Source organism: Rhinoraja longicauda, chromosome 22, assembly GCF_053455715.1.
Source record: "Rhinoraja longicauda isolate Sanriku21f chromosome 22, sRhiLon1.1, whole genome shotgun sequence".
NCBI classification, from domain to species: Eukaryota; Metazoa; Chordata; class Chondrichthyes; order Rajiformes; family Arhynchobatidae; genus Rhinoraja; species Rhinoraja longicauda.
In genome coordinates this window covers 17,498,999-17,522,619 of record NC_135974.1, presented here as the reverse complement: position 1 = coordinate 17,522,619, position 23,621 = coordinate 17,498,999, and the positions used below count along the sequence as shown (strand labels likewise).

The window sequence follows — 23,621 nt, the reverse complement described above, 5'->3', positions numbered from 1 at the left end:
GTAGTGGTGGCATTTACTCTTCCCTTGGCCATCTTTGACCTGACAGGTCCTGTTATCACAAAACGACATCAAGCATGTGATGTTGCTCGGGTTATTAACATATACGCATCCCTCCTCTTCCTGGTGGAAACAATATGAGGTCATCATTGGGTGTGAATTTGCACGGTTTGGTGATATCTCCGACCAAACCTAGGTCCTGTGAATGTGAATTACCCTTTGATAACGGAAGACAAATAGCAGACGGGGCAGTAAAGGATTCATAAATAAGGTGGATAGGTTTAGGCGTCTTTATTTTTGCTTTCGCCCTTTAGGGGGTCCCATTCTGGTCATGCTGAATAATGCCTGGACTGAGTTCATGGGTGGGTAGCAAACAACTGACTGTGGGAACTACACAGCTGAGTGAGCTCGGAGAAATAAGTTACCTCTTGGGACTTCTCCGAGAAACTGGAGATCACGTTTACATCTCTGTAGTGGAGAGACCAGACATAGTTCTATGGGAATCCAACCTCCCGCACTTGGACATACATCATCAAATTTACACTTAGTCCAATAACAAGGTAACATTTTATGATGACGGTCCTTCAACAGTCACGAAAAGTGAAGATGCCTCAAAAGTCCAATACAGGCCTTCAGTCGGCTGACGTTCCATTCTCCAAATCCCTCCGGGTTATCATCATCGCATTAGAGTACATCTCCTTGGCACAGGTGGTGAATGTGGTTAGGTTGGTCCGGCCTGCACTTCTTTCCTCCATCATACCTGGAATCAGCAAGGCTTTGAGACAGATGATCACCAGGTGCACTTTCATTATAAGTTAACCTCGTCTATTCTGAGCACGTAGTCTCCTGGCATTATGGACTTGTCCCCTTATGTAACTGGTAGTGGCTTCTGTGCCTCGTACCTGGGAATGCAGGACTGGTAAAGCATGGGTTAATTGCTGTGCATAAATAATTAATTCATCGCTGAGGGCGTGTGGGTCAAAATAACTTCCATACACTTAATCATAATATGCCCGTGGCAACTATAAGATCTACTTATATACACTCAAAGGGTCAATAGACAATAGGTGCAGGAGTAGGCCACTCGGCCCTTTGAGCCAGCACCGCCATTCAATGTGACCATGCCTGATCATTCAAAATCAGTACCCCATTCCTGCCTCTAACGTGTCCAATCCCTTAATAATCATATGTTTCAATAAGATCCCCTCTCATCCTTCTAAATTCCAGTGTATACGAGCCTAGTCGCTCCAGTCTTTCAACATGACCTACTACGGTTTTTAGGGTTGAGTGGTCTACCTTGCTCCTCTATTATCTTTGCTGATAACTAGCCACTCTTCAAGGTCGTGGCTTTGTGGCTCGCATTCCAAACCTTTCAGTACGAGTTACGGAAAGCAGCCTTACAAAGGCTTACTGCAATTAACGGGTTTTCTTATAAACCAATTTAACGCAGATATCGATTTCTTATCTTCAAAGTTTTAGTGACAAATAATCCTTCAAAGTTTCAATCGCCAAACAACTTCAGTCTCTTTACGAGCTAATTAACTTTTCAAATCACTCTTAGAGACAAATTTATGTTTCGTCACCGAGGATAGCTCGTTCTATTCTACGGTTGAGAAACTTTAGCAATAAATCCCTCTAGGTCAGTTAAGCTCTCACACTTTGTATCTCACGAAGGCAAGTTCTGGCTAAACGCTTCTGAAGAACAAATTCAAACTGATCGCTCCAGCTAAGGTAGATTTTTACGATATTACGGTCAGCTTCTCGTCTTTCTTAACAAGCCCCAAAGCTGCCGTTGACGAAGGATAGCGGAACGGCATCTTCTTAACGCAAATAACCAACAACAAAGAGATCTCCACCACGATTCAGTTAGTTAGTCATTTATTTGAAGTTGCAATAAAACATATTGGCATATCTCTTGTCATTAACTTGTTATTGATTAACTTGGTAAAAATCTAATATCCTACCATGGTTCCTTCGTGACTTATACAAAACTACCAGACCTTATATCCAGTAGACACTTCTTGTATTTTCTTTGGCCACCAAAATCTTATTACTTTAGTAGGCTCTTATAGTTAAAAATCCTTCTTGTCGACCTTCTATTGGCAGGTATTTCTCGTGAACTGAAGCATTACATCGGAGCTGGCAGCTCCTCTGGCTAATCTGGCTCCGCGCAGTCCATATACATAAGCATAGTATTAATCTCTTAGTGCCCAAAAATAGTACAACAAGATACAAAGTAATATACTATACTAAAATAACTAATAAATGCAAAATGGCTCCTACAGTAGATAATCAGAATCCTTTTCCTATGGCAGGTCAGTCTAGTCCAGAACTAGAGGGCACAGGTTTAAGGTGAGAGGTGAGAAATTTCGAGCTCTGAGGGGTATTTTGTTCACACAGAGGGTGTTGAATATCTGAAAAGCCTCTTCAGAAGAGATGGAGGCAAGTGCAAAAACTGTTTAGAAGGTGTTTGGACTGCGATTTAGATGGGAAAGATATGGAGGGATATGGGCCTAATGGGGGCAGATGAGATTATGATAGATAGGCATCACGGTCGCCATGAATGAGGCGGGCGAGAGGAGCGGTTTCTGTGAATCTATGATATAAAGTAGATCAAAGAATTGAGGGCCATGGGGAATTACCGCAGAAGAGGAGGTGAACCCTGGGTCAGATCTGCCATGATTATATTGAATGGACGATTGGTTTGAGTGGGCTAGTTATGCTCCTTTCTTTTAATGGTCTTATGGTCTTCCCCATCCCAAAAACTCAGGAAACTGAGCTGGCCAGCTTCTGAGCTATAAGGTAGAAAAGTTCAATTGCATTCATCTTCTCAATTACATCATAATATAAGAGAATCACCTACCCAATCTTAGTGTTTCTTGGGTTTTGATTATCCCCAAAGAATGCCAGTTTGCATTAGGTGGACGGATATTTTAATAAAACATCATAATTTTCATACAAGAGAGAATTACAATAATGGAACATGCTCCCATTGCTTTATTTAAATTATTACATATATTGCAATTATAGACATCCATATTTTGTGCTACTTATTGTCTATCAAATCTTGGATATTGTTGGTTATTGCTACTGTGCATATCCATCACTGTTCTGACAGCTGTAATTCTATGATGATATCAGGCATTGGATAACTATTCTGTATACTTGTTCCTTTATTTGTAGTTAAGCTGTAATATTAGATTTAGATTTGCATTTTATTCTCTATTTTATCATTCCACCCTCCCAATCATCCACACTGTTTCTGAGCTTTAGAGCAGGGCAATCAATCCCTTTTCTAAAGATCAAATAAACAATACCTCACACTTTTCCATACGTAATATTTAATGATATTTATTGCTTGTTCATCTTGTCTCCTTGCTGTCGGTGCACCTCATTGTACTGCACCTCCTCATGAGATGTTAACTTCTTCGGCAATGATTCTTCTGGTTTGCTATTTCATAATTGTAAGCAAAAAGGGCAGATTGAGAGAAAGTGATGTCACTGCCCTTATTTAAACCCTCACTTCATTTGGAATTGGAATGAAGACCTCAGGAAACTTACGATATGATACAATACGATAGAACTTTATTTATCCCAGGAGTGAAATTGATCAGCCAACAGTCATAAAACACAAAATACATGAAACAAGAAATTATAGTGGTGTGGAAAGGATTGGGGATGTGCAAAGATTTGGGAAGGGGTGTGGGGAGGGGTGTCAGTCTACCCCACTACAGAAGGGGGAGGAGTTGTACAGGCTGATATGGCCTTGGACCTGATGTACTTTCCCTTAAGATCGAATTAGAAGAAGGCTATTCAGCCCGTCAACTCTATTCCAAATCTCAGAACTTTCTCATAAGTCCCAGTTTCCCCAATTATTTTCCCCATCTTCTGTCAATTCTTCTGTCCCTCACCAGGGGTCAATTACATCAGCCAATTAACTTACCAGCAAGGCTTTGGGTGTGGGAGCAAACCTGACTTCATCACAGGGCCGTAATATAATGAATCAGTGAGATAGTTAATGTATCGGTTTAATTTTTTTCTAAACTCCCTTGGTTGGAAAACAGCAACTGTAACTCCTTTACTGAAAAAAACAAGAATCTACAGGCTGGTTAGTTTAAGATCAGTCATATGGAAAATATTAGACGCTTATATAAAAAATGTGAAAGCATAGCACTTAGAAAGATTCATGTCATTCAAGGAAAGTCACATATCATATCATATCATATCATATCATATCATCATATATCTACAGCCGGAAACAGGCCTTTTCGGCCCTCCAAGTCCGTGCCGCCCAGTGATCCCCGTACATTAACACTATCCTACACCCACTAGGGACAATTTTTACATTTACCCAGCCAATTAACCTACATACCTGTACGTCTTTGGACATGGTTGTGACAGGCAGATAACATTTGACCAATTTATTGGAGTTCTCTGAAGAATTAACGTGTTGTAGATATAGGGATGCCAATAATATTCTATAGTTCTATTTCCAAAAGGCACCTACAGGGTACATTTTGGAAGAGAAAGCACACGGGTGTGGAGAGAAGATTGGCTCACTAACAGGAGACAGAGAGGAGATATAAACTGACCCATTTCTGGTAGGCAAGATATAACATGTGTTTTTACACAGGATTATTACTGAGGCTTGAGTGCTGTTCAGTTTATATAAATGACAGATGATTTGTGTAGTTACTGAATTTGCTGATGACGCAATGGTAAGTAGGAAAATAAGTTGTGAAGAGCATATAAAGTGACTATAGAGGGATATAGATAGGTTAAATAAGCTATCAACATCTGGCTCTTATTCCTCGAAACCTTTCCTATACATGTTAGTAAGAAGAAAATAATTTTTCTAATTGAGACTGGAATTTTGCAAAACTTGGCACATCATCATATGTTTATACTTTAGATAACCAAATTACTACACAAAGTGAGCATAAGGTATGAACTATAGAACTGGAAGATACATCGTGTCTGTGTCACATCTGGCTATTTACAAAATTTGAGAATCAGCATAAAAATTCTCAATCATACAAACAAATATATGTTTGTTCCCTCTTATGCCATATCCTGGATTGTTACTTTGGGTCTGTGATTATTTCAGACAGGTGAAAAATCCAGAGCAATAGATTAATAGATATGAAACCTTGATAAAATAGGTTTCTATCTCCTTTTCCACTCACTCCTGTCTGAGAACTGTGTGTTTCAGATGTAATAAAGGAAATTATACCTGTGACAATTCAAATTTCCACTTGGAAAGAATGTAATTTTGGGTGTCTGGTTTCTCTGCCTTCACAAGCTTTAAGACTATCCATGTGAGTAGAAATATCGAGATACATTGCGTACCCGTCCTTTCCATGTATGGCTGGAATCTGTCTGATTACCTCCAATAGTCTGTTCTGGAGCATTACTGATGATGAATAATCAGACTGCCACGTGGTTGGGATGTGGAGAAGAAGACCTACCTTTGAGAGCTAAATATTTTTCACTCAGCTCTCAATGATTCTAGACTATTGTTAATTGGATAATTAGTAAGAAAGCCACTGCCTCATTATGCCATAAGGTTTTAATTGGTCAAATTTCACATTTATCCAAATTCACTGGTAACTTATTACATTGTTTTTTGTTAGATAGGCAAACACAAGTTTACTAGAGCAGTCTTTAGGGTTATTGAAGTGCTCAACTTTTATGAAACGTGATTTTTCCAGAGACTTGTTAGGTCTCAAACAATTTGTGCTGCATATAAAAGAGGTGGCACCTTCAGAGATGCAAAAGCATAGATGATAAAGCATATTTTGTTTTTGACATTAACAGTGGAAACGAGTGAAAGAAATACGTTGTTATGTCAATATCTTTGTTATTGAACTTTTGAGGTACACAATAAAATAAACTAATTGGATATTAAGCTGATGACCATCTACTCCAGCTGCATTCCTCCACTCCTCATTCTTTAGCCAAATAATTTTTGGGGGATTCTTTAATTCCACAGAAGTAGCTTACATCAAATACGGTGAAAGGCTATAAGAGTTTATTGGTGGTTTGTAGATAATTCTTAGTCAATTGGAATCCACTGTTACCCTTACCCTTGATAAATTCAACAATAACCAAAGAGAAAACATGCATATTATATATTTTTCAGGTGTATAACTTTGTGTTAATTACACAAAGTGAACCACTTATGTTCTGTCCAAGCACTTGGAATTCAGCTTCCGGCAATAGCAGACAGCATTGAAGAAATGACAATGGCAGAAGGCACAGGGATGGCAACATGGTGGAGATGGCGGTAGACACATTCCCCAGAGCTGCACACAGTGACCATTGTACGCTCTTAGCTTCTTCACCTTATGGATCATTGTAATCCCGTTCTGAATTTAAGGAAATGAAAAGTAAAGATGAGAAAATGATGGTACAATCACCGTATTAAATGTTACTTAACAGAAGAAGAATATAATTTTGTTATTGATCTTTGTACTTTTTCCTTATCAAACAACTGAGAGATGAAGGTCCAAAGTTCTGGACACCATTAAAAAGTGATGAAAATTAGGTAGAAAATGTAATAAACCCAACCATAATATAGCATCAAGCTTTGCTTTTAATTGTTATAAGAGGAAGGGAGATTGAGTGATGGAAAGAGTTCTATAACCCAGTGACGCAAGGGCGGCACAGTGGCACACCTGGTAGAGCTGCTGCCTCATAGCATCAGAGACCCAGGTTCGATCCTGACCTCAGGCGCTATCTGCGATGTTTGAACATTCTCCCTATGACCATTTGTGTGCTTCCTCCAGGTTCCCAGGTTTTCTCCCACAGCCAAAAGACATGTGGATCGTAGGTTATTTGGCCTCTTGTTAAATTGTCCCCAAGTGTAGTGAGTGGATGAGAAAGTGGATAACTTTGTGATTGGTGAACTAGATGATCGGTGGTCAGCGTGGACTCAGAAAGCCAAAGCGCCTATTTCCATGCTATATCTTTACACTAAACTAAATAATCACCTGTATTGATTTCAATACAAAGAGTATATGACTAGAATGAAGCCCATGCATAACTTTATCTCCAGTGTTTGGGACAAGCAGGTTGATAGCAAGAATAAACAAGGAGGTGACAAGAGGATTGCATTTACACAGAATTCATTTATATTTTTATTTTTCTTCATTATCTTGTATCATACTATGTAGCATTGCTTTAAACATTATTATTTAAATGTGATATGACTCTTTCTGCTGCATTAATCTCAACTTTGTTAGTAACTCTTTGGCAATTAGCTGACATTGATGGGAGACATCTGTTTACCTCTGGTCAATGCTACTTTGGGTGGGAGAGGCAAGATATATACACAGAACTGCATAATCTGCACTTACATCGAGAAATGCATGTTGAATCACATCACATAAATTCTGTGAGAATGGCAATATCATAATTGGGTGGCACAGTGGCACAGCGGTAGAGTTGCTGTCCTACAGCGCCAGAAGCCCAGGTTCGATCCTGACTAGGGGTGTTGGCTGTACGGAGTTTGTACGTTCTCCCTCTGACCTGCATGGGTTTGCTCTGAGAGCTCCAGTTTCCTCCCACACTCCAAAGACGTACAGGTGTGTAGGTTAATTGGCTTGGTAAATTGGTAAATCGTAAAGTTGTCCCTAGTGTGTTTAGGGTAGTGTTAGTGTGTGGGGATTGCTGGTTGGCGCAGACTCGGTTGTCTGAAGCGCCTGTTTCTGCGCTGTATCCCTAAACTAAACTAAACTAAACATATACGTCGCCTGTACCTTGTTGGCATTGGATCCCTTTAAAGAGATTATCCAAATTAAATGATCCTTGAAGGAGCTTAGAAGCATTTAATACTTTGGATTTCTATCACTGGGAACGGCAACAATTCTCTGGAGATGTAGCAGTTCAGCTGGTCATTTAACCACACACTTATTGCATGGGGATGTGGTGAATAATTGTGACAATAATTGTTGCAAGAACAATGTGTTCAGCTACAATGAAAGTTAGAAAGGGTGCAGAAGTGATTCACAAGAAATTGGGCTTGAGTTATAGGGAGAGGTTGGACCGGTTGGACCTTTTTTTCTTTGGTGTGTAGGAGGCAGAAGGGTGACATGGTTAAAATGAACACTCACAGTCTTTCTCGCAGGGTAGAGGACATAGACTTTAGGTGAGAGGGGAGAGATTTAAGAGGGACCTGTGGAGAGGAAACTAGTCGCCCTTGATCCTGAGGGACTACCAAAGTAGGAGTCATCCCTCAGAAGGCTGTGATTTTACTCACTCTTTTCTGTTGAATGGGGACTCTTCTTCCATTCTCTCTTCTGAAGCTCATTTTTCTGCGACTTGGCAATTCTGTAAGGAACAAAAGACAGTTGAAGTATTGAGTGCAATTTTGAAAAATGTTGTAAAATGTGATGATAGAACTTGAACAAAACTTTAGAAACATAATGACATATTGCAAAAGTAAATGATGTAAATGATCGTTTTGCCTTGGTGCTATTATCTACTTAAATTTACAACTGCTGCTCGACGACACTGAAGCCACAACTGATCCAATTTTGTAATTAAAAATGCTGCATGTTGAAGAGAAGTGAATCTTTCAGCTCTTGAAGCTGCATTGTCTGAGGCCTACGGAGAAAGGGCATCCCTCCCAGGCCTAAGCTGTAATATAAGAGAATGGCAGTGAGTTGGAATATTATCTGGAATATCCTTACCTCCTTTCTCAATCAAGGAGGTCACGTTTTCCGATTTTAATTTCCCCAGCAAGCCATTTGCTGCCATCATTCACACTTCCCTTCGGAACCTGGGATGCAATTAACTAGACCTGGTATTATCCATTCTCAGTATAACCAGTCATTCCAGTCCACCCCTTCTATCAATTTTCCCATCATCCAGTATCTCTCACATCTCTGTTTCTACTCTGTCAATTTACTCATTCTAAGTAGAAATTGATGCAAAGTATTCATTAATAAATCAAGCCGTCCCCTGCAGCTCTTATCAGTAATCTTTGACCCTACTAGGTCCAGGCATAGTACTCATTGCTAGTTGAATGTTACTATAATATTTTTGGGTCCTTACATGAACTATTTTCTTATATTCTCTTTCCCAGTCTCCTCTACTTCAGATTGAATATAGAATAGTACAACATGGGAACAGGCCTTTTAGTCCATACTTCCGTACCAAACATGTTGCCAAGTTAAACTAATCTTATCTGCCTGCACAGGATCCATATCCCTCCATTCCCTGTCTATGTGCATACGCAAAAACCTCTTAAATGCCGCTCTTGTATCTGCCTCCACCACCGTCCCTGACACCACGTTCCAGGCACCCAGCAATTTCTGTCTAAAAAGCATATCTCCTTTAAACTTTGCCCCTTCCACCTTAAAGTTTTACCCTCTAATCTTTGAAATCTCCACCCCAGGAAAATGGTTTTGACTGTCGACTTTATCTGTGCCTCTCATAATTTTATATACTTTATTTTATATCATCTATATATTAAAATTCGTTTGTTCCTTTGTTCCTGAGCTACAGCCAAAACGGTACACGATAGCATGACACCTTATTCACCGTCGTCCCGTGGTCCTGTGGAAGAAGTTTCATTGAAATCGGTGTTATATTTTAAAAGTTATTCACATTTTAAAGTTTAAAAAATCGTGCTTGCGTAGTTTGGGATCCGTTGATCTGGTACTTACATAAGATGGCCGCCGCATCCGCGCGTGCGCACAACAAATGCGTCCGCGCCTGCGCAGTTGGGGCCCTTTGAGCAGATGGGAGGCGAGATGGGGAGTTGGGGTGGGTTGACTGGGGGAGGAGAGTGGGGGTGGGGGTGGGGGAGGGAAGGGGGAGTGGGGTTGGGGGGAGGGGAGGGGGGGAGTGGGGGAGGAGGGAGTGGGGAAGGAGAGGGTGCAGCACCAATGCAGGAGAGGCAATCCAAGGGGGGAGGGGGGAGGGGGAGGGATGGAGGGGGAGGGAGGGATGGGGGAGTGGGAATGAGAGGGGAGGGAGGGGGAGGGGAGGGGAGAGTGTGGAAGGAGAGGATGCTGCAACAATGCAAGAGTGGTTTGGGCCCAACGGATCCACTTGGTCTAGTTTTATATATTTTATTGTAGCTCGCCTAGCTCTTGTTTGAAAAATGTATGGCATACATGCTCTTTTAGTTTTGTTCATTATTTTCTCCATCTCTCTTCTCATTGAAGGAGCCTGGATTTTGCTTTCCTCTTATTAGAATAAACCTAGTGGTACTGGAAGCATTACTTCCCTAAAGGTTATCCATCGTTTTGTAACAGTCTGCACTGTCAAACTTTAATTTTATTTTACCCTTCTCATTCAATAAAAGGTCAAACCTCTTCCAATTTAGATAACTCCTTGCCCTTCTCCATTATTAATATAAATTCACTAAACACTGTACTTATACTGATGTTTCATCCATTAGATCTACATCTCTCCTCAACATCACTTCCCACAATATCTTTTCCTAGAGATCCAAGAAACTGCTGATGCTGGAATCTTGAGCAAAACAGAAAGTGCTGGGGGGAACTCAGGTGGTCAGGCAGCAATGAACAGGCAATGTTTCGAGTCGGGACCTTTCTTCAGTCTGAAGAAAGGTCCTAACCTTAGATGCTGCATGACCAACTGAATACCTCTTCCTAGTTGAATGAGAAGATATTTGATCAAATGAACTCTCTTGCATACATTTCTGCAATATCGCTGAACAGTATTTCATTCTTAATTCACAATAATAGTTGCAGGTACAATCTTTCTGTTTCATTACATATCCCAGTCAATCAAGTTAAAACCACTTCCAACCCTTTCCATTAAATATAATAAAATGCCCATTAATTAAAATAGGGGGGAGTAGATTGCCCTCTTTCACCCATCTCCTAATATGAATAGGAGCGTTCCTTCCCTTCTTTCTCTCAATAACTGTAGAAGAGTCTGTGTAAAGATCTAAAACAATACCAATGAAATATCTCCACACACCAAATCTATCTGGGCCCTAATAGACAACTATGATCTGACAGAATCAAAAGCCTTAGCCAAAACTATAAAAACAACCGCAATGTCCTTAAAATTTATTTTAGTTTCCAATGGCAAATTATTAAGAATTACTATATTTTGATTGCAGCCAGGTATTGCAGTAATATAATCCTTTGTCCATCATGATAGTAAGTACCATACATTGCATTTTTATGCTTTTCTGTTCACCCTTTTGGTGTCGTCAGGTCTTTATTCCTTCAAAGTTTTATCACTCCCATATTGAATAGACATCTCAGCAGTTAAATGCTAGAGGAAATGCTAACTGTTAATTGGAGTCCAGTCTGTGCACTTTGGAAGCCATCCTGTAGTTGGTTCTGAAGTTGTCTGGTCAAGTCCCCTGATACATTTAAAGTTTGTTATTGTCATGTATGTCAAAATACAATGTAAAGCAATGTTTGCATGCTATCCAATTAGATCTGATAACATTATAAATAGAATCAAGCCAAACACAAGTACAATGGATAGAGCAAAAGGGAAGCTAGAGAGTGCAGAATATAGTTCTCAGCATGGTGGCGCATCAGTTCCAGAGACAGAGTACAATGTCCGCAATGGGATAGAGATGAATCAGACAGTACTCTAGCTTGTGGAAGGACCGTTCAGAAGTCTGATAACAAAGGGGAAGAAGCTGTTTCTGAGTCTGGCGGTGCGCACTTTCAAGCTTCTGTACCTTCTGCCAGAGTGGAAGAATAAGGAATGACCTGGGTGGGACAGATCTTTGATTATGTTGGCTGTTTTTCCAAGGCAACGGGAAGTGTAGATGGAGTCAATGGTGGAGAGTTTGTGTGATAGACCACAATTTATTTCGGTCTTGGGGATAACAGCGAAATGTTTCATTAAATAGCAAGAACAGCAAAGGTGATTCACCAGGATGTTGCCTGGATTGGAGGACTTTAGTTACGGAGAGAGATCGGATAGGCAGAGGTTATTTTCCTGGAGGAAAGAGTCTGTTAGAAGTTTTTTTTGAGCAGCCATTGTGAGAGTAAATGTGTGCAGTGTGTGAGTGGTAACTGCTGGGGCAAGTGACTTGATTGTCAAAACACAGTCCACCATCTACAAGACACAAAATAATCTCAATTTCCCTGGATGTGAAGTTTCAATAACACTCAAGCTTGCCGTCATCCAGGATAAAGCAGCCTCCTTAATTTTCACACCATCCACCAGCTTGACCATTCACTCCATCACCAACACTCGATCTGCAAATGTGCTCAAGCAATTCATCAAGGCTATGCCAACAATTTTCCAAACTTATGACCCCACCTAGAGGGACAAGTAGAATATATTTGGTTAATAAACTCCATAATGTTTGTTGAACAGCTAGAAAAATCAATAAACATGAGGCAATTTGGAATTATCATTTAAAGCCAAATTCTGCTGTAACCTCAGCAGTTAATAACTGGTTATAGTCTGAAGAAGAGTCTCGACCCTAAACGTCACCCATCCATGTTCTCCAGAGATGCTGCCTGACCTGTTGAGTTACTCCAGCACTTTGTGTCCAATGGGGTAACATTTCCTGGAAACCTAATGTCACCAGAATTAAAGATGCATCTTTTTAATCACAGAGTACGGTGACTTTAAATGAATTACTCATTCACACCAAAAAGTGATTTTCAATACACTCCATTAATTGCTTTACCCTCTGAATAAAACTGCGACACAGTTAATAGAATAATATTTTATTTGCTAGCCAAATCTATATAAACTCTCGTTTGTTTGTTTGTTTGTTCCTGAACTACAGCCAAAATGGTTTACGATAGCACAACAATTTTAGGCCCACCTTAACTCACCGTCGTCCCTTTGGTGCTAATGGAAGAAGTTTCATTGAAATTGGTGTTATATTTTAAAAGTTATTCACATTTTAAAGTTTAAATCTATCCCCTAGGGAGGGAGAGGGTTGAGGGAGGGGGTGAGGGAGAGAGGAGGGAGGAGGGAGGATAAGGGGGGTTGAGAGGCACGGAGTGGGGGGAAGGGGAAGGGGAGGGGATGGGGGAGGGGATGGGGGAGGGGGGAGGGAGGGGAAGGGGAGGAGGGAGGGGGAGGGAGGAAAGGGGAGGGGGAGAACGAGGGGAGGGGAGGTGGGGGGGAGGGGGAGGGAGGGAGAGGGAGGGGGAGCGGGTGCTGCACCAATGCAGGAGAGGTTTGGGCCCAACGGGTCCACTTGGTCTAGTAACCAATAAATTGTAACTGACCCACTATGGAGATGCCAGTGTACATGGATTGATGAAGATCCGAAATGTTCTTGTTTTGTGGAATTTCGGGTTTTCTTTCTTCAATAGCAAGGTGTGAGTATACAAGGATGCAGCAGGTGCATTGGAGAATCCAGTAGCAGTACACGGTCCTAGCCATCTTGGATGATGGTGAACTACAGAGTGGACAAAATAAAATCGGTCATTGCCTGTGTACCTGCAGCAAGAATAACAATGTATTTTAATAGAAAGGAAGTCCTTGCAAATCTACAGCTTTATTCACAACCTCAAAATGTCCAAAATTTGAGTATTAGAATAATATTTTATTATACATATTCTAATATATATTATTATAGTCAGTCATATACTTTTGATATATAATCATTATCATTATGTGGACAAATATGAACATTTGGTTGTGCTCAGTAAAATCTTACATATTGTAATGAAGTGTAAAAATAATTCATCTGGTCAATTGGCTCATGAATGAATATTGGGATACCAGAATCAATCCACACAGTGGGCTCATTTAGTTCACCTGTTCCTGTGCTGTCTTGTTCTATGTTTTATGACTTTTTTTCTTTACCACTCATTTGCCCATTGAACTTTTATCATGGCAAAAGTTGGAAACGTTACACTTTGTCTTTTTAATCAAAGTTGTGGAAAGCTGCGAGGGAAGTACTGACCTGTGTAGCATCTTACAGTCTTCCAAAATGGTTATTCTTACTCTCTGACCTTCAACCAGTTATCTTTAGACTTTAGAGATACAGCGTGGAAACAGGCTCCCGCCCACCGAGTCCACACCGAACAGCAATCATTGTTCGGCATGGGCTCGGTGGGCCGAAGGGCCTGTTTCCGCGGTGTATCTCTAAAGTACACTAGCATTATCCCGCACTCTCGGGACAATTTACAATTTTTACCAAAGCCAATTAACCTAACAACCTGTACATTTTTGGAGTGTGGTGTCCATATCCACATACAAATGTAATCTATAAACTGCTACATGTAATAACTCTGGATTTCAGAGCATCAGGAAGTTTCTGAAGAAAATGGAATACTGTGGAAGGAGTGTCTGGAGCCTGGCAACTTAGTGAATGATGCAGAACATTCAAATTAACAGAAATATGTTCCAAAGATTAATGGACATGAAATGAGGGGATCATGGTTTGTGATTATGGAGTAGCAATCTACTCTCCATGTGTGGAACACATGGAAGTTAGGGCCTGGATTACTTTTGTTGCATTTTAGATAATCAGTAACCACCACTACTGTATATCTAATTTTGCACTGTCTTATTAATACAATTCCTGAGCCTAAAAGTTAAGTTGAAGTTTGAAACACAATGAGTTGGTGTAACTTAGCGGGTCAGGCAGCATCTCTGGAGGGCATGGTTCAGTGACATTTCAGACCAGGCCCTTTATTCAATCAGTCTGAAGAAGGGTCCCGACCCGAAACATCGACTATCCTGTCCTCCAGAGATGGTTCCTGACTAGCTGAGTTTCTCTGGTACTTTATGTGTAAGTCAAGATTCCAGCAGGTGCAGTTCCTGCTTGTGACTCAGGCACTGTCTGAAAATATATAAGTGTCGTAATAATATACTGAAGTATGCAATGCGAACTAAGAAACAGAAAATACTTGCAGTTTTGACAAAATACAAGTTATGACCAGTTATTATTTTGCATGAAGATTATTTATTGAATTGTTAGACAATTACCATTCCGTATCTCATACTTCGGAGTATATTCTGTGTTTTAGACAATAGACAATAGGTGCAGGAGTAGGCCATTCAGCCCTTCGAGCCAGCACCGCCATTCAATGCGATCATGGCTGATCACTCTCAATCAGTACCCTGTTCCTGCCTTCTCCCCATACCCCCTCACTCCGCTATCCTTAAGAGCTCTATCCAGCTCTCTCTTGAAAGCATCCAACGAACTGGCCTCCACTGCCTTCTGAGGCAGAGAATTCCACACCTTCACCACTCTCTGACTGAAAAAGTTCTTCCTCATCTCCGTTCTAAATGGCCTACCCCTTATTCTTAAACTGTGGCCCCTTGTTCTGGACTCCCCCAACATTGGGAACATGTTTCCTGCCTCTAATGTGTCCAATCCCCTAATTATCTTATATGTTTCAATAAGATCCCCCCTCATCCTTCTAAATTCCAGTGTATACAAGCCTAATTGCTCCAGCCTTTCAACATACGACAGTCCCGCCATTTCGGGAATCAACCTAGTGAACCTACGCTGCACGCCCTCAATAGCAAGAATATCCTTCCTCAAATTTGGAGACCAAAACTGCACACAGTACTCCAGGTGCGGTCTCACCAGGGCCCGGTACAACTGTAGAAGGACCTCTTTGCTCCTATACTCAACTCCTCTTGTTACGAAGGCCAACATTCCATTGGCTTTCTTCACTGCCTGCTGTACCTGCATGCTTCCTTTCAGTGACTGGTGCACTAGGACACCCAGATCTCGTTGAACATCCCCTCTTCCTAACTTGACACCATTCAGATAATAATCTGCCTTTCTATTCTTACTTCCAAAGTGAATAACCTCACACTTATCTACATTAAACTGCATCTGCCATGTATCCGCCCACGCACACAACCTGTCCAAGTCACCCTGCAGCCTTATTGCATCTTCCTCACAATTCACACTACCCCCCAGCTTAGTATCATCTGCAAATTTGCTAATGGTACTTTTAATCCCTTCATCTAAGTCATTAATGTATATCGTAAATAGCTGGGGTCCCAGCACCGAACCTTGCGGTACCCCACTGGTCACTGCCTGCCATTCCGAAAGGGACCCATTTATCCCCACTCTTTGCTTTCTGTCTGTCAACCAATTTTCTATCCATGTCAGTACCCTTCCCCCAATACCATGTGCTCTAATTTTGCCCACTAATCTCCTATGTGGGACCTTGTCGAAGGCTTTCTGAAAGTCGAGGTACACCACATCCACTGACTCTCCCCTATCAATTTTCCTAGTTACATCCTCAAAAAATTCCAGTAGATTTGTCAAGCATGATTTCCCCTTCGTAAATCCATGCTGTTGTGTAACATAAAATATTTTACTCTGCTAATAAGATAAAGGTGCGGTCTGTGGCATTATTGCTGTATGGTTTCATTTGGTATTTAATTACGATTCAAATTGCAATTAGTGATCCTGATACATGAATCATTCTAAAGGGATTCATTTTAATTATGTACTTTTCAAGGCACGATGAGCATAAAATTAAATGCACTGAATGGTCGCGTTCCATTTTTAGCACTGAATGAATGACCAGTTAATTTGTTCTACTGCTGTTTGGGATTATTATTGATTTTGGGATTATTATTGATGTCATCCCTACTCCTCTATTCAAACTGAGCCAAACAATCATTTATTTTTGCTCAAGATTCCAGCATCTGCAGTCTCTTGTGTTTGCATTTGAGTGAACAGTAGACAAGGGCCTGCTGTTACACAGAATGATCAAACCGCTGGCTTGCTCTGGACCACTATGAAGGACCCCTGGTGAAGGCGTTTTGCAGTCTACATTTCATAACCTCACCATCATTGTTATGACTGTATGGCAAATGGCATTCCTCATATGTTGCAAAACATACTTGGCTAATAAAGTATGATTGTGATTGTGATCATTTGAGTTCAGACCTTGCTAACAGCATGGTGTGCAGCAGGTACAGGAGGAAGAAGAAATACAAAGGAGAAGGAAAGCACAAAGTGTCGAGGATGGAGTGAAGATATAGTTTGTTTCTAGATATGCTGCCCACATCCAAGTAATACAACTGTGATACCACTAAATAACACCATACATGTTCCTTCTTCCCATGTTTTCCCGAGGCAGCATGAAGTGTAGATGGAGTCAATGGAGGTAGGTTGGTATATGTGATGAACAGAGTCCACAACTCTTAATTTCTCGCAGACTTGGGCAGAACAGTTATCAAACCAAGCAGTGATGCATGCTGCTAGGTGCATCTGTAGAAGGGTGGTAAGAGTGGTTGGAGGCATGTCAAATCAGGACATTCATTACCTTTACAGATGATACTTGACCTGTTGAGTTACTCCAGCAGCTTAGATTTTCTGCAGATTCAGTTTCTTGTGCCTCTAGAGTAAACAAAGAGTTGAAAGAAATTTGAATTCAGAATAAATTAAAGTTGGAGAAATGAATGACATGGAAACACAATAAATGTCAAGACATGAGGACCCACATCCAAGGATTTTGAAGGAGATAGCTGTAGAAATAGTGTTTGCCCTCTTCCAAAATAAAAAGTGTAGATAAGAATAGACACAAGCATGGGAGGGGTTACCTCCAGGTAAAAGAACAGCTTTTTTCCATCAACCATCAGGCTCTTAAACAACCCTGCACATCTCTAACCACAGCTTACCTCAGCACCAAACTTCTATGCAATTTGCACCACCATGGTTGCTCTACAGCTGTAGAGGGGCAAAGTTTAAAGGTGATGTGTGAGGCATTGTTTTTACACAGAGTGGCCTTACATTTCAGAGTGGAAAGCGCTGCCGGGGATGGGGGTGGTGGAGGCCAATACGACAGTGGCATTTTAGAGGCATCTGGAGAGGAAAATGAATATGCATGGAATTGATGCATATGGATCATATGCAGGCAGAAGAGATTACTTTAACGGCATCTTGTTCAGCGCAGACAATGTGGGCCGAAGGATCTGTCCCTGTGCCGTACCGTATTCTGTTCAGTGTTATAATCATTGAACAGAATGAAGGCTGAGTTAGACTGCTTTTTGGACCACAGGAGGATCAAGATATATAGACAACAGGCAGGAAAATATAGTTCAGACAATCTACTTCTTCATGATATCCTATTGTGCATGTTTGATCCTGACTGAATTATTCTCTAAGTGGCTCTGACACATTTTAGCCCAGGAAGGTCCATTGTAAGTTGACTGACTTTAGATGACAATTAATAAATGAACTGCAGATGGCCTCAGTATTAACCCGGCTAAAGAAAGGAAGAACAGCCAAGATTTCTACTGCAATCTGCCTACGTTGAATCACTTGGCATTTTCTTTGGAACGCAATTTGAAAACCTGTGCTCTAGATCATAGCCAGGATTTGAACGTTATAAAAAATGTATTTAGTTCCCTGATTGCACATTCTATTCATCCCTGGCAGACTGAAAATATGATTGAAAATATTTTCTGTTATTTTAATTTCTGCAGATGAAACTAATTAATGTTGGAAATCCAAAGTTGTGACAGAAAATTCCGGAAATAGTTAATAGGTCTGGAGAAGGAAACCTACAAAGTATTAGGTCAATGGAGGATTGTTGCTGAATCTTCCCATCATATATTTATTCTGTTTCTCTCCTCACAAGTGTTGCCTGACTTGCAAGTTTATTGTGTTTTCATTTGATGTTTAGCTTGAGTTGCATAAAATCAAATGCATGAAGTTCCAATCTGAAACATCGCCTATCCATGTCCTCCAGAGGTACTGCATGACCTGCTGAGCTACTCCAGTACTTTGTGTTCTATGCCAGATTCCAGCATCTGCAGTTCCTTGTGCCTCCAAGGTCTAATGCTGTGGTATATGCTACCTGGACATGGCTGCTTATTATTATTTAATTGATACCAGTCTGCCAATAGATTCTTGGGCTGTAGTGAACAGTGGATTCAAACCCCAGTGCCATGCATAGATCTACCTCAAAGGAAAGTGTTCTGAAACCTATTTTCCTTTTTACTAAAATTCTGAGATTCAGTTAAAGAATGTAGTCGCTGCCAGTTTTTCCCCAACATTCCTTATGCATCCCCAAAACTATCTTACTGAGAATGTTAGGAAGCAGGGAATGAATAAAGATTATTGTCTTCTGGAATACACTGCTTCCATATCCCTAAGGTAGTCCTCCCTGTCCTAGACTGGAACTTAAATTGTTGCATATCCATTCTCTTCACTGATGCAGTCTGACCCACTGAGTTCTTCCAGCACCTGTGTTTTGCTCATGATTCCAGCATTGTCAGTTTCTTGTGTCTCCTCTCTATCCAATCCTACTTTGAATGGCCCTAACACCCACCTTTAGGCTTCCCTTTAACACCACTTAAATTCACACCCCTATTAGGTGTAAAATCATCCTCATCAGCTCCTATAGCAAACAAACTAGGCCTCCTGAAAATATATTTACATCCGTTGATGTGGCCTTCCCACAGACTGAAGTTTAGAAACCTTAATTCTCTGAGAAACATTTTGTAGATTTGTTTAAGAAGAAAGAGATACTAATAGCTTTGCAAAGTCATTAATTAGACCAAACATAAATGTGATGTGTGGACTTTTAGGTTCCCACGAGAAAGGTTATTTTGTATTCTGTAGGTTCCGTAGCATCCTATCTGAGCTGAGAATCTTTACTTATGAAGTGGGATTTAACAAATTATAAACACTTCCACTGGAGATGACATCTCCATTGGGGCATTTTATATAATTTTTCAAATTAGTGAAGGATTTTGGCAAACAGACAAAAAAGTTACTTCTAATGGAAGAAGTAGTGGCAGAGGATGCAGATGTTTACCAGAATGCAGGTTGGATTTAGGGCTATTAGCTATAAGGAGCAGTTGGACAAGCTTGGATTGTTTTCTCTGGAACATTAGAGACTGAGGGGAGACTTGATAGAAGTACATCAAATGATGAGAGGCATAGGTAGGGTAGACAGCCAGAACTTTTTTCCCCAGGGTGAAAATGTCAAGGACTAGAGGGTATAGGTTTAAGATGAAAGGGGCAAGGTTTAATGATGTGCAGGGCAAGATTTTTACCAGAGGTTGGAGGGGTGCCAGGAGCTGACTAGAAGCTGAATTTCCAAAGAAATGGGGGAGATTTTGAAGAGTTATTTTGTAGGTCAGAAATATGGGTTAATTGAGAGATGAAGGGAAGGGTAGATATAGTGATTAGTTTTACAATGTTATAATAAATATTCAACATAAGAAGAATGACCCAAGTGACCTCTTTCAGTATTTTTAAGATCTATTTTAATTTCTATTCATAGATATCTAACCTACCTTTCTGATTTAATCTGAACTGCTTTTGGAGAGAAGGTGTGCTTGACAAGGAAAACTTCCGATATAGCAGCACTTTTTCAAACATTCTACCTTTACAACTCTTGCTTTACCAGTTCTCCGATGTAGACTTGTGCAATCTGTATTCAACTCCAATTCCCCGAAGAGGCAGTTCGTCCACGCACAGTCTGATATCATTATTGGGTTTCACTACTGGACTCACCCATGGTGTTGGATGTTCAACTGGCTCTATAATGTCCTGATCAATCAAAACGTCACCCATTCCTTCTCTCCCGAGATGCTGCCTGACCTGCTGAGTTACTCCAGCATTTTGTGAATAAATACCTTCAATTTGTACCAGCATCTGCAGTTATTTTCTTACACATCCTCCAGGCCTCCGCGCTTCTCTCATCTTTCTTTTGCGAACAAACCATGCAATGCCCATGCTCCCTCCTCCCAGACTTCTCTTTTAAGATGATGCTTAAATTCTACCTCTTTAACCAAACTTTGGTAACATCGAAATGTCTTCTTATGTGACACTGTCGAAACATTTCGTTTGGTAACACTTAAGAAGCGCCTTGGGACATTTCATTATGTATAGGCGCAGTACAAAAGGAAGTTGTTTATTATATTTCAACTGCCATTGTACATCTAACCGAAGTTAAAACAGCAGACGTCCTTGTGTGTAGCCACATCCCACAACTATGTTTTTCTTTGCTCTTGTTGTTTAAGAGTACAAAGGCAGGGAAGTACTCCTTTCTTTGAATTGGGTCACTGAATGTTTCATGGAGCTGAACGATTTGAAAAGGAACAGTTTAATGCCTCGTTTGGTCCTGACATGTTAAATAATGGTTTATTAAATATTGCAGCCAAGTGTAGCGACTCGGTATCCTAAATCATTCTTTTTATTGTTGTACCCTAGATGTTGAAACCGCTAAAACAGTCATCCTCGTCATCTGGAGAACATTAAAAACATATTTGGCACTTTCTAATTTAGCAATATTTGGGAGATCTTTGCACGGAATGGGACGAAGATAAACAGTTACAAGAGCCAAAGGAAATTCTTAATTGCTCGAACTAATCAGAGCGGACACACATTGCTTTACAGCGAAATAACGCAGAGATTTGTCGTCCGTTACACGTACGCAAAAGCGTTGCGTGCAGAATCCTTGTTGTTTTTGTTTCGATAACTGCGCATTCTTCGGCCCAGTATGCTGCAGATTTGCATGCCTCCTAAAACCGTGGAATTAAACAAGTTTATATATCACAAATCGATAAATAAAACCACGGCTTCACTCCGGCCACATTCTTTCAAATCCAGGTCAAACACTTTGCAGAGTCTGTTTATAAACATATATATATTAATCAGTCCTCTTTAAGATTTTTTATGCCTCAAAACGATAATCGACAACCTCTCTTAGTCTCATCTACAAATAAAACTTCTTAGACAATTTTCATGTCGAGAAATTTATATATAATCAAACTCGAAATCTCAAAGGCATATTACACGAAACTGAAACCTCAGATACATATTATCTGCTAACGAATATAAATATTCTATATGTGGAGGGAAATGTTCAAAGAAACAATATTTAGACGGATTAAATTCACATTCTTGCAGCCTACCGGATGGCTCGTTATTTAGGAAGCTAACAGAAGAGTGTACACGATATCCCCTGAACTCTGGCTCATTTAGCTGTTCATTGTTAAAGATTCAGGTCGAAGGGAAACTGTTTGAAGAGGTTCACCTACCCGTTCTGACCGCCTTGTTGTTCAGTGAAAGTTGCTTCTGAGCTCTGCAAATGAACAGCCACCCGGGAACGACTTAAATAAACACTTTTTGCTCCCTCCCCCCCCCCCCCCCCCCCTCCTCTTCTCAAAGTAACCTGCAGACAGCATATTACTTTCCTCGCTCTTCTACTTTCTCCCTCCCCTTCTGGCGGTCGGGGTGGTGGTGGTGGGAAAGGGGTGGGGATTGAGGGCGAGGGGCTGGGAAGAATAGCTGTAGTTGACAAACATTTGTGAGCCTGGAGGTCAAAACTCAAATAGAGATGTATTTGAGAAAAACATGCCATTCATTGCAAGAAGAGATAGATGTATGTGTGGTGTTAGCGTTGGAAAAGCTCACACAGCCTTAGAACTTTGGCGTTTAAAAATAATTGGGGATCTTTTTAAGCACATAACTGTTTTCTTTCAAACAAATCAGAAATGTGCGAACCACGATAGTGAAAAGGGAGATTGCTTTAAAAATGGATGTTAAACAAAAGTTAAAATAAAATTGTGACTTGGGGCTCCGCATAATTAATGGAACTGCGTGGAACAAATTAATGTAGTATCTTAATATAATTTTAGCATTTTATATGCAAACAAAAATAAAAGAGAGGCGGGGCTTGTTACCAAATTTGACCATTTTACCCCTGAGATAGTTTTTGGAAATACAGATTATCGGGTCATCGCTCGGGGATTGTTCGCGGTCTCCTGGTGGATGGATCTCTTTCCTTGGCGATTCATGTGGGTTCCCCACTCAATACAAAGGCGATGCTAATTGACTCGAATAACACGCGAAATTGGATACATAAAGCATACGATCAAACAGCCTGACAAATTGTTCACTTCTGCGCTTCTGCATTTTGATGTGACAGTTGCAACAAAAGTTTGTGATGTTGGATTCCAATTTCTCCGCTCATGTGATGGAAAATTGAAATGCTTAAAGAAACAAATGCAAGAAAATATTTTGCATTAAGCTTGTTTGAAAAAAATAAATTGCAATCGTTTTGAATGCAGTATGTTGGACAACGGCGACAAAAAAATGTAAATACAATCCCACGTGCAGCAGCATTTAAAAAAAACCCTCTGGTAAAGATTGCTAATCGATCTAAAGAGAACGCAACTTGTGCAGACAGAAATTAGGTTGCATTTGACGAACGCATTTGTGTTTATTGCCTGTTTGACAAACATATAATAGAAAATATCAGTTATTGCAGTTTAACTGCGTTCTTCTTTACAAATAAAACCCTATAAAATAATGAGTAAAATTTAAAAGGATCCTCCGATTTCATTGCGTTTTAAAACAGCTGATCTATTTCTTGTCTCTGATCATTTTCAAACCTAATGCTTTTTTCTCTCATTCGTTTCTGGTTACGTCCCTTGCTGGAAACAATCATTCCTCTGTATATTCTCTTTATTTTTGTACATTTCACATGCGTACGAAACAGGAAATTACATTGTACATGTAGTTAAATATTTATTGTCTTAATCATATTTAATGTATCCAATAAATTTCAGAAACAACAATGTAGTATTTCAGAAATAACATGAGATATTTTCATATAATTTAAAGTTTCGTTTTGTTTCAATTAAATGTCCAATAATTGATTCTTAGTCGGGATGCCAACCTCCATTTCAGATTAACAAACAGT

General features: G+C 40.3%; 1 protein-coding gene across 1 annotated transcript; it reads right to left on the bottom strand.

Annotated features, from left to right (window-relative positions):
- Positions 1-1,865: 1,865 nt before the first annotated feature.
- asip1 (agouti signaling protein 1) lies at positions 1,866-22,031 on the bottom strand. Its single transcript, XM_078418860.1, has 5 exons — positions 21,955-22,031; positions 17,223-17,296; positions 13,200-13,372; positions 8,258-8,328; positions 1,866-6,365 (listed from the first exon to the last, which is right to left on the bottom strand). Exons 3-5 carry the CDS (start codon positions 13,354-13,356, stop codon positions 6,177-6,179), a joined length of 417 nt encoding a protein of 138 aa, XP_078274986.1. The 5' UTR covers positions 13,357-13,372; positions 17,223-17,296; positions 21,955-22,031; the 3' UTR covers positions 1,866-6,176.
- Between the last annotated feature and the right edge of the window lie 1,590 nt (positions 22,032-23,621).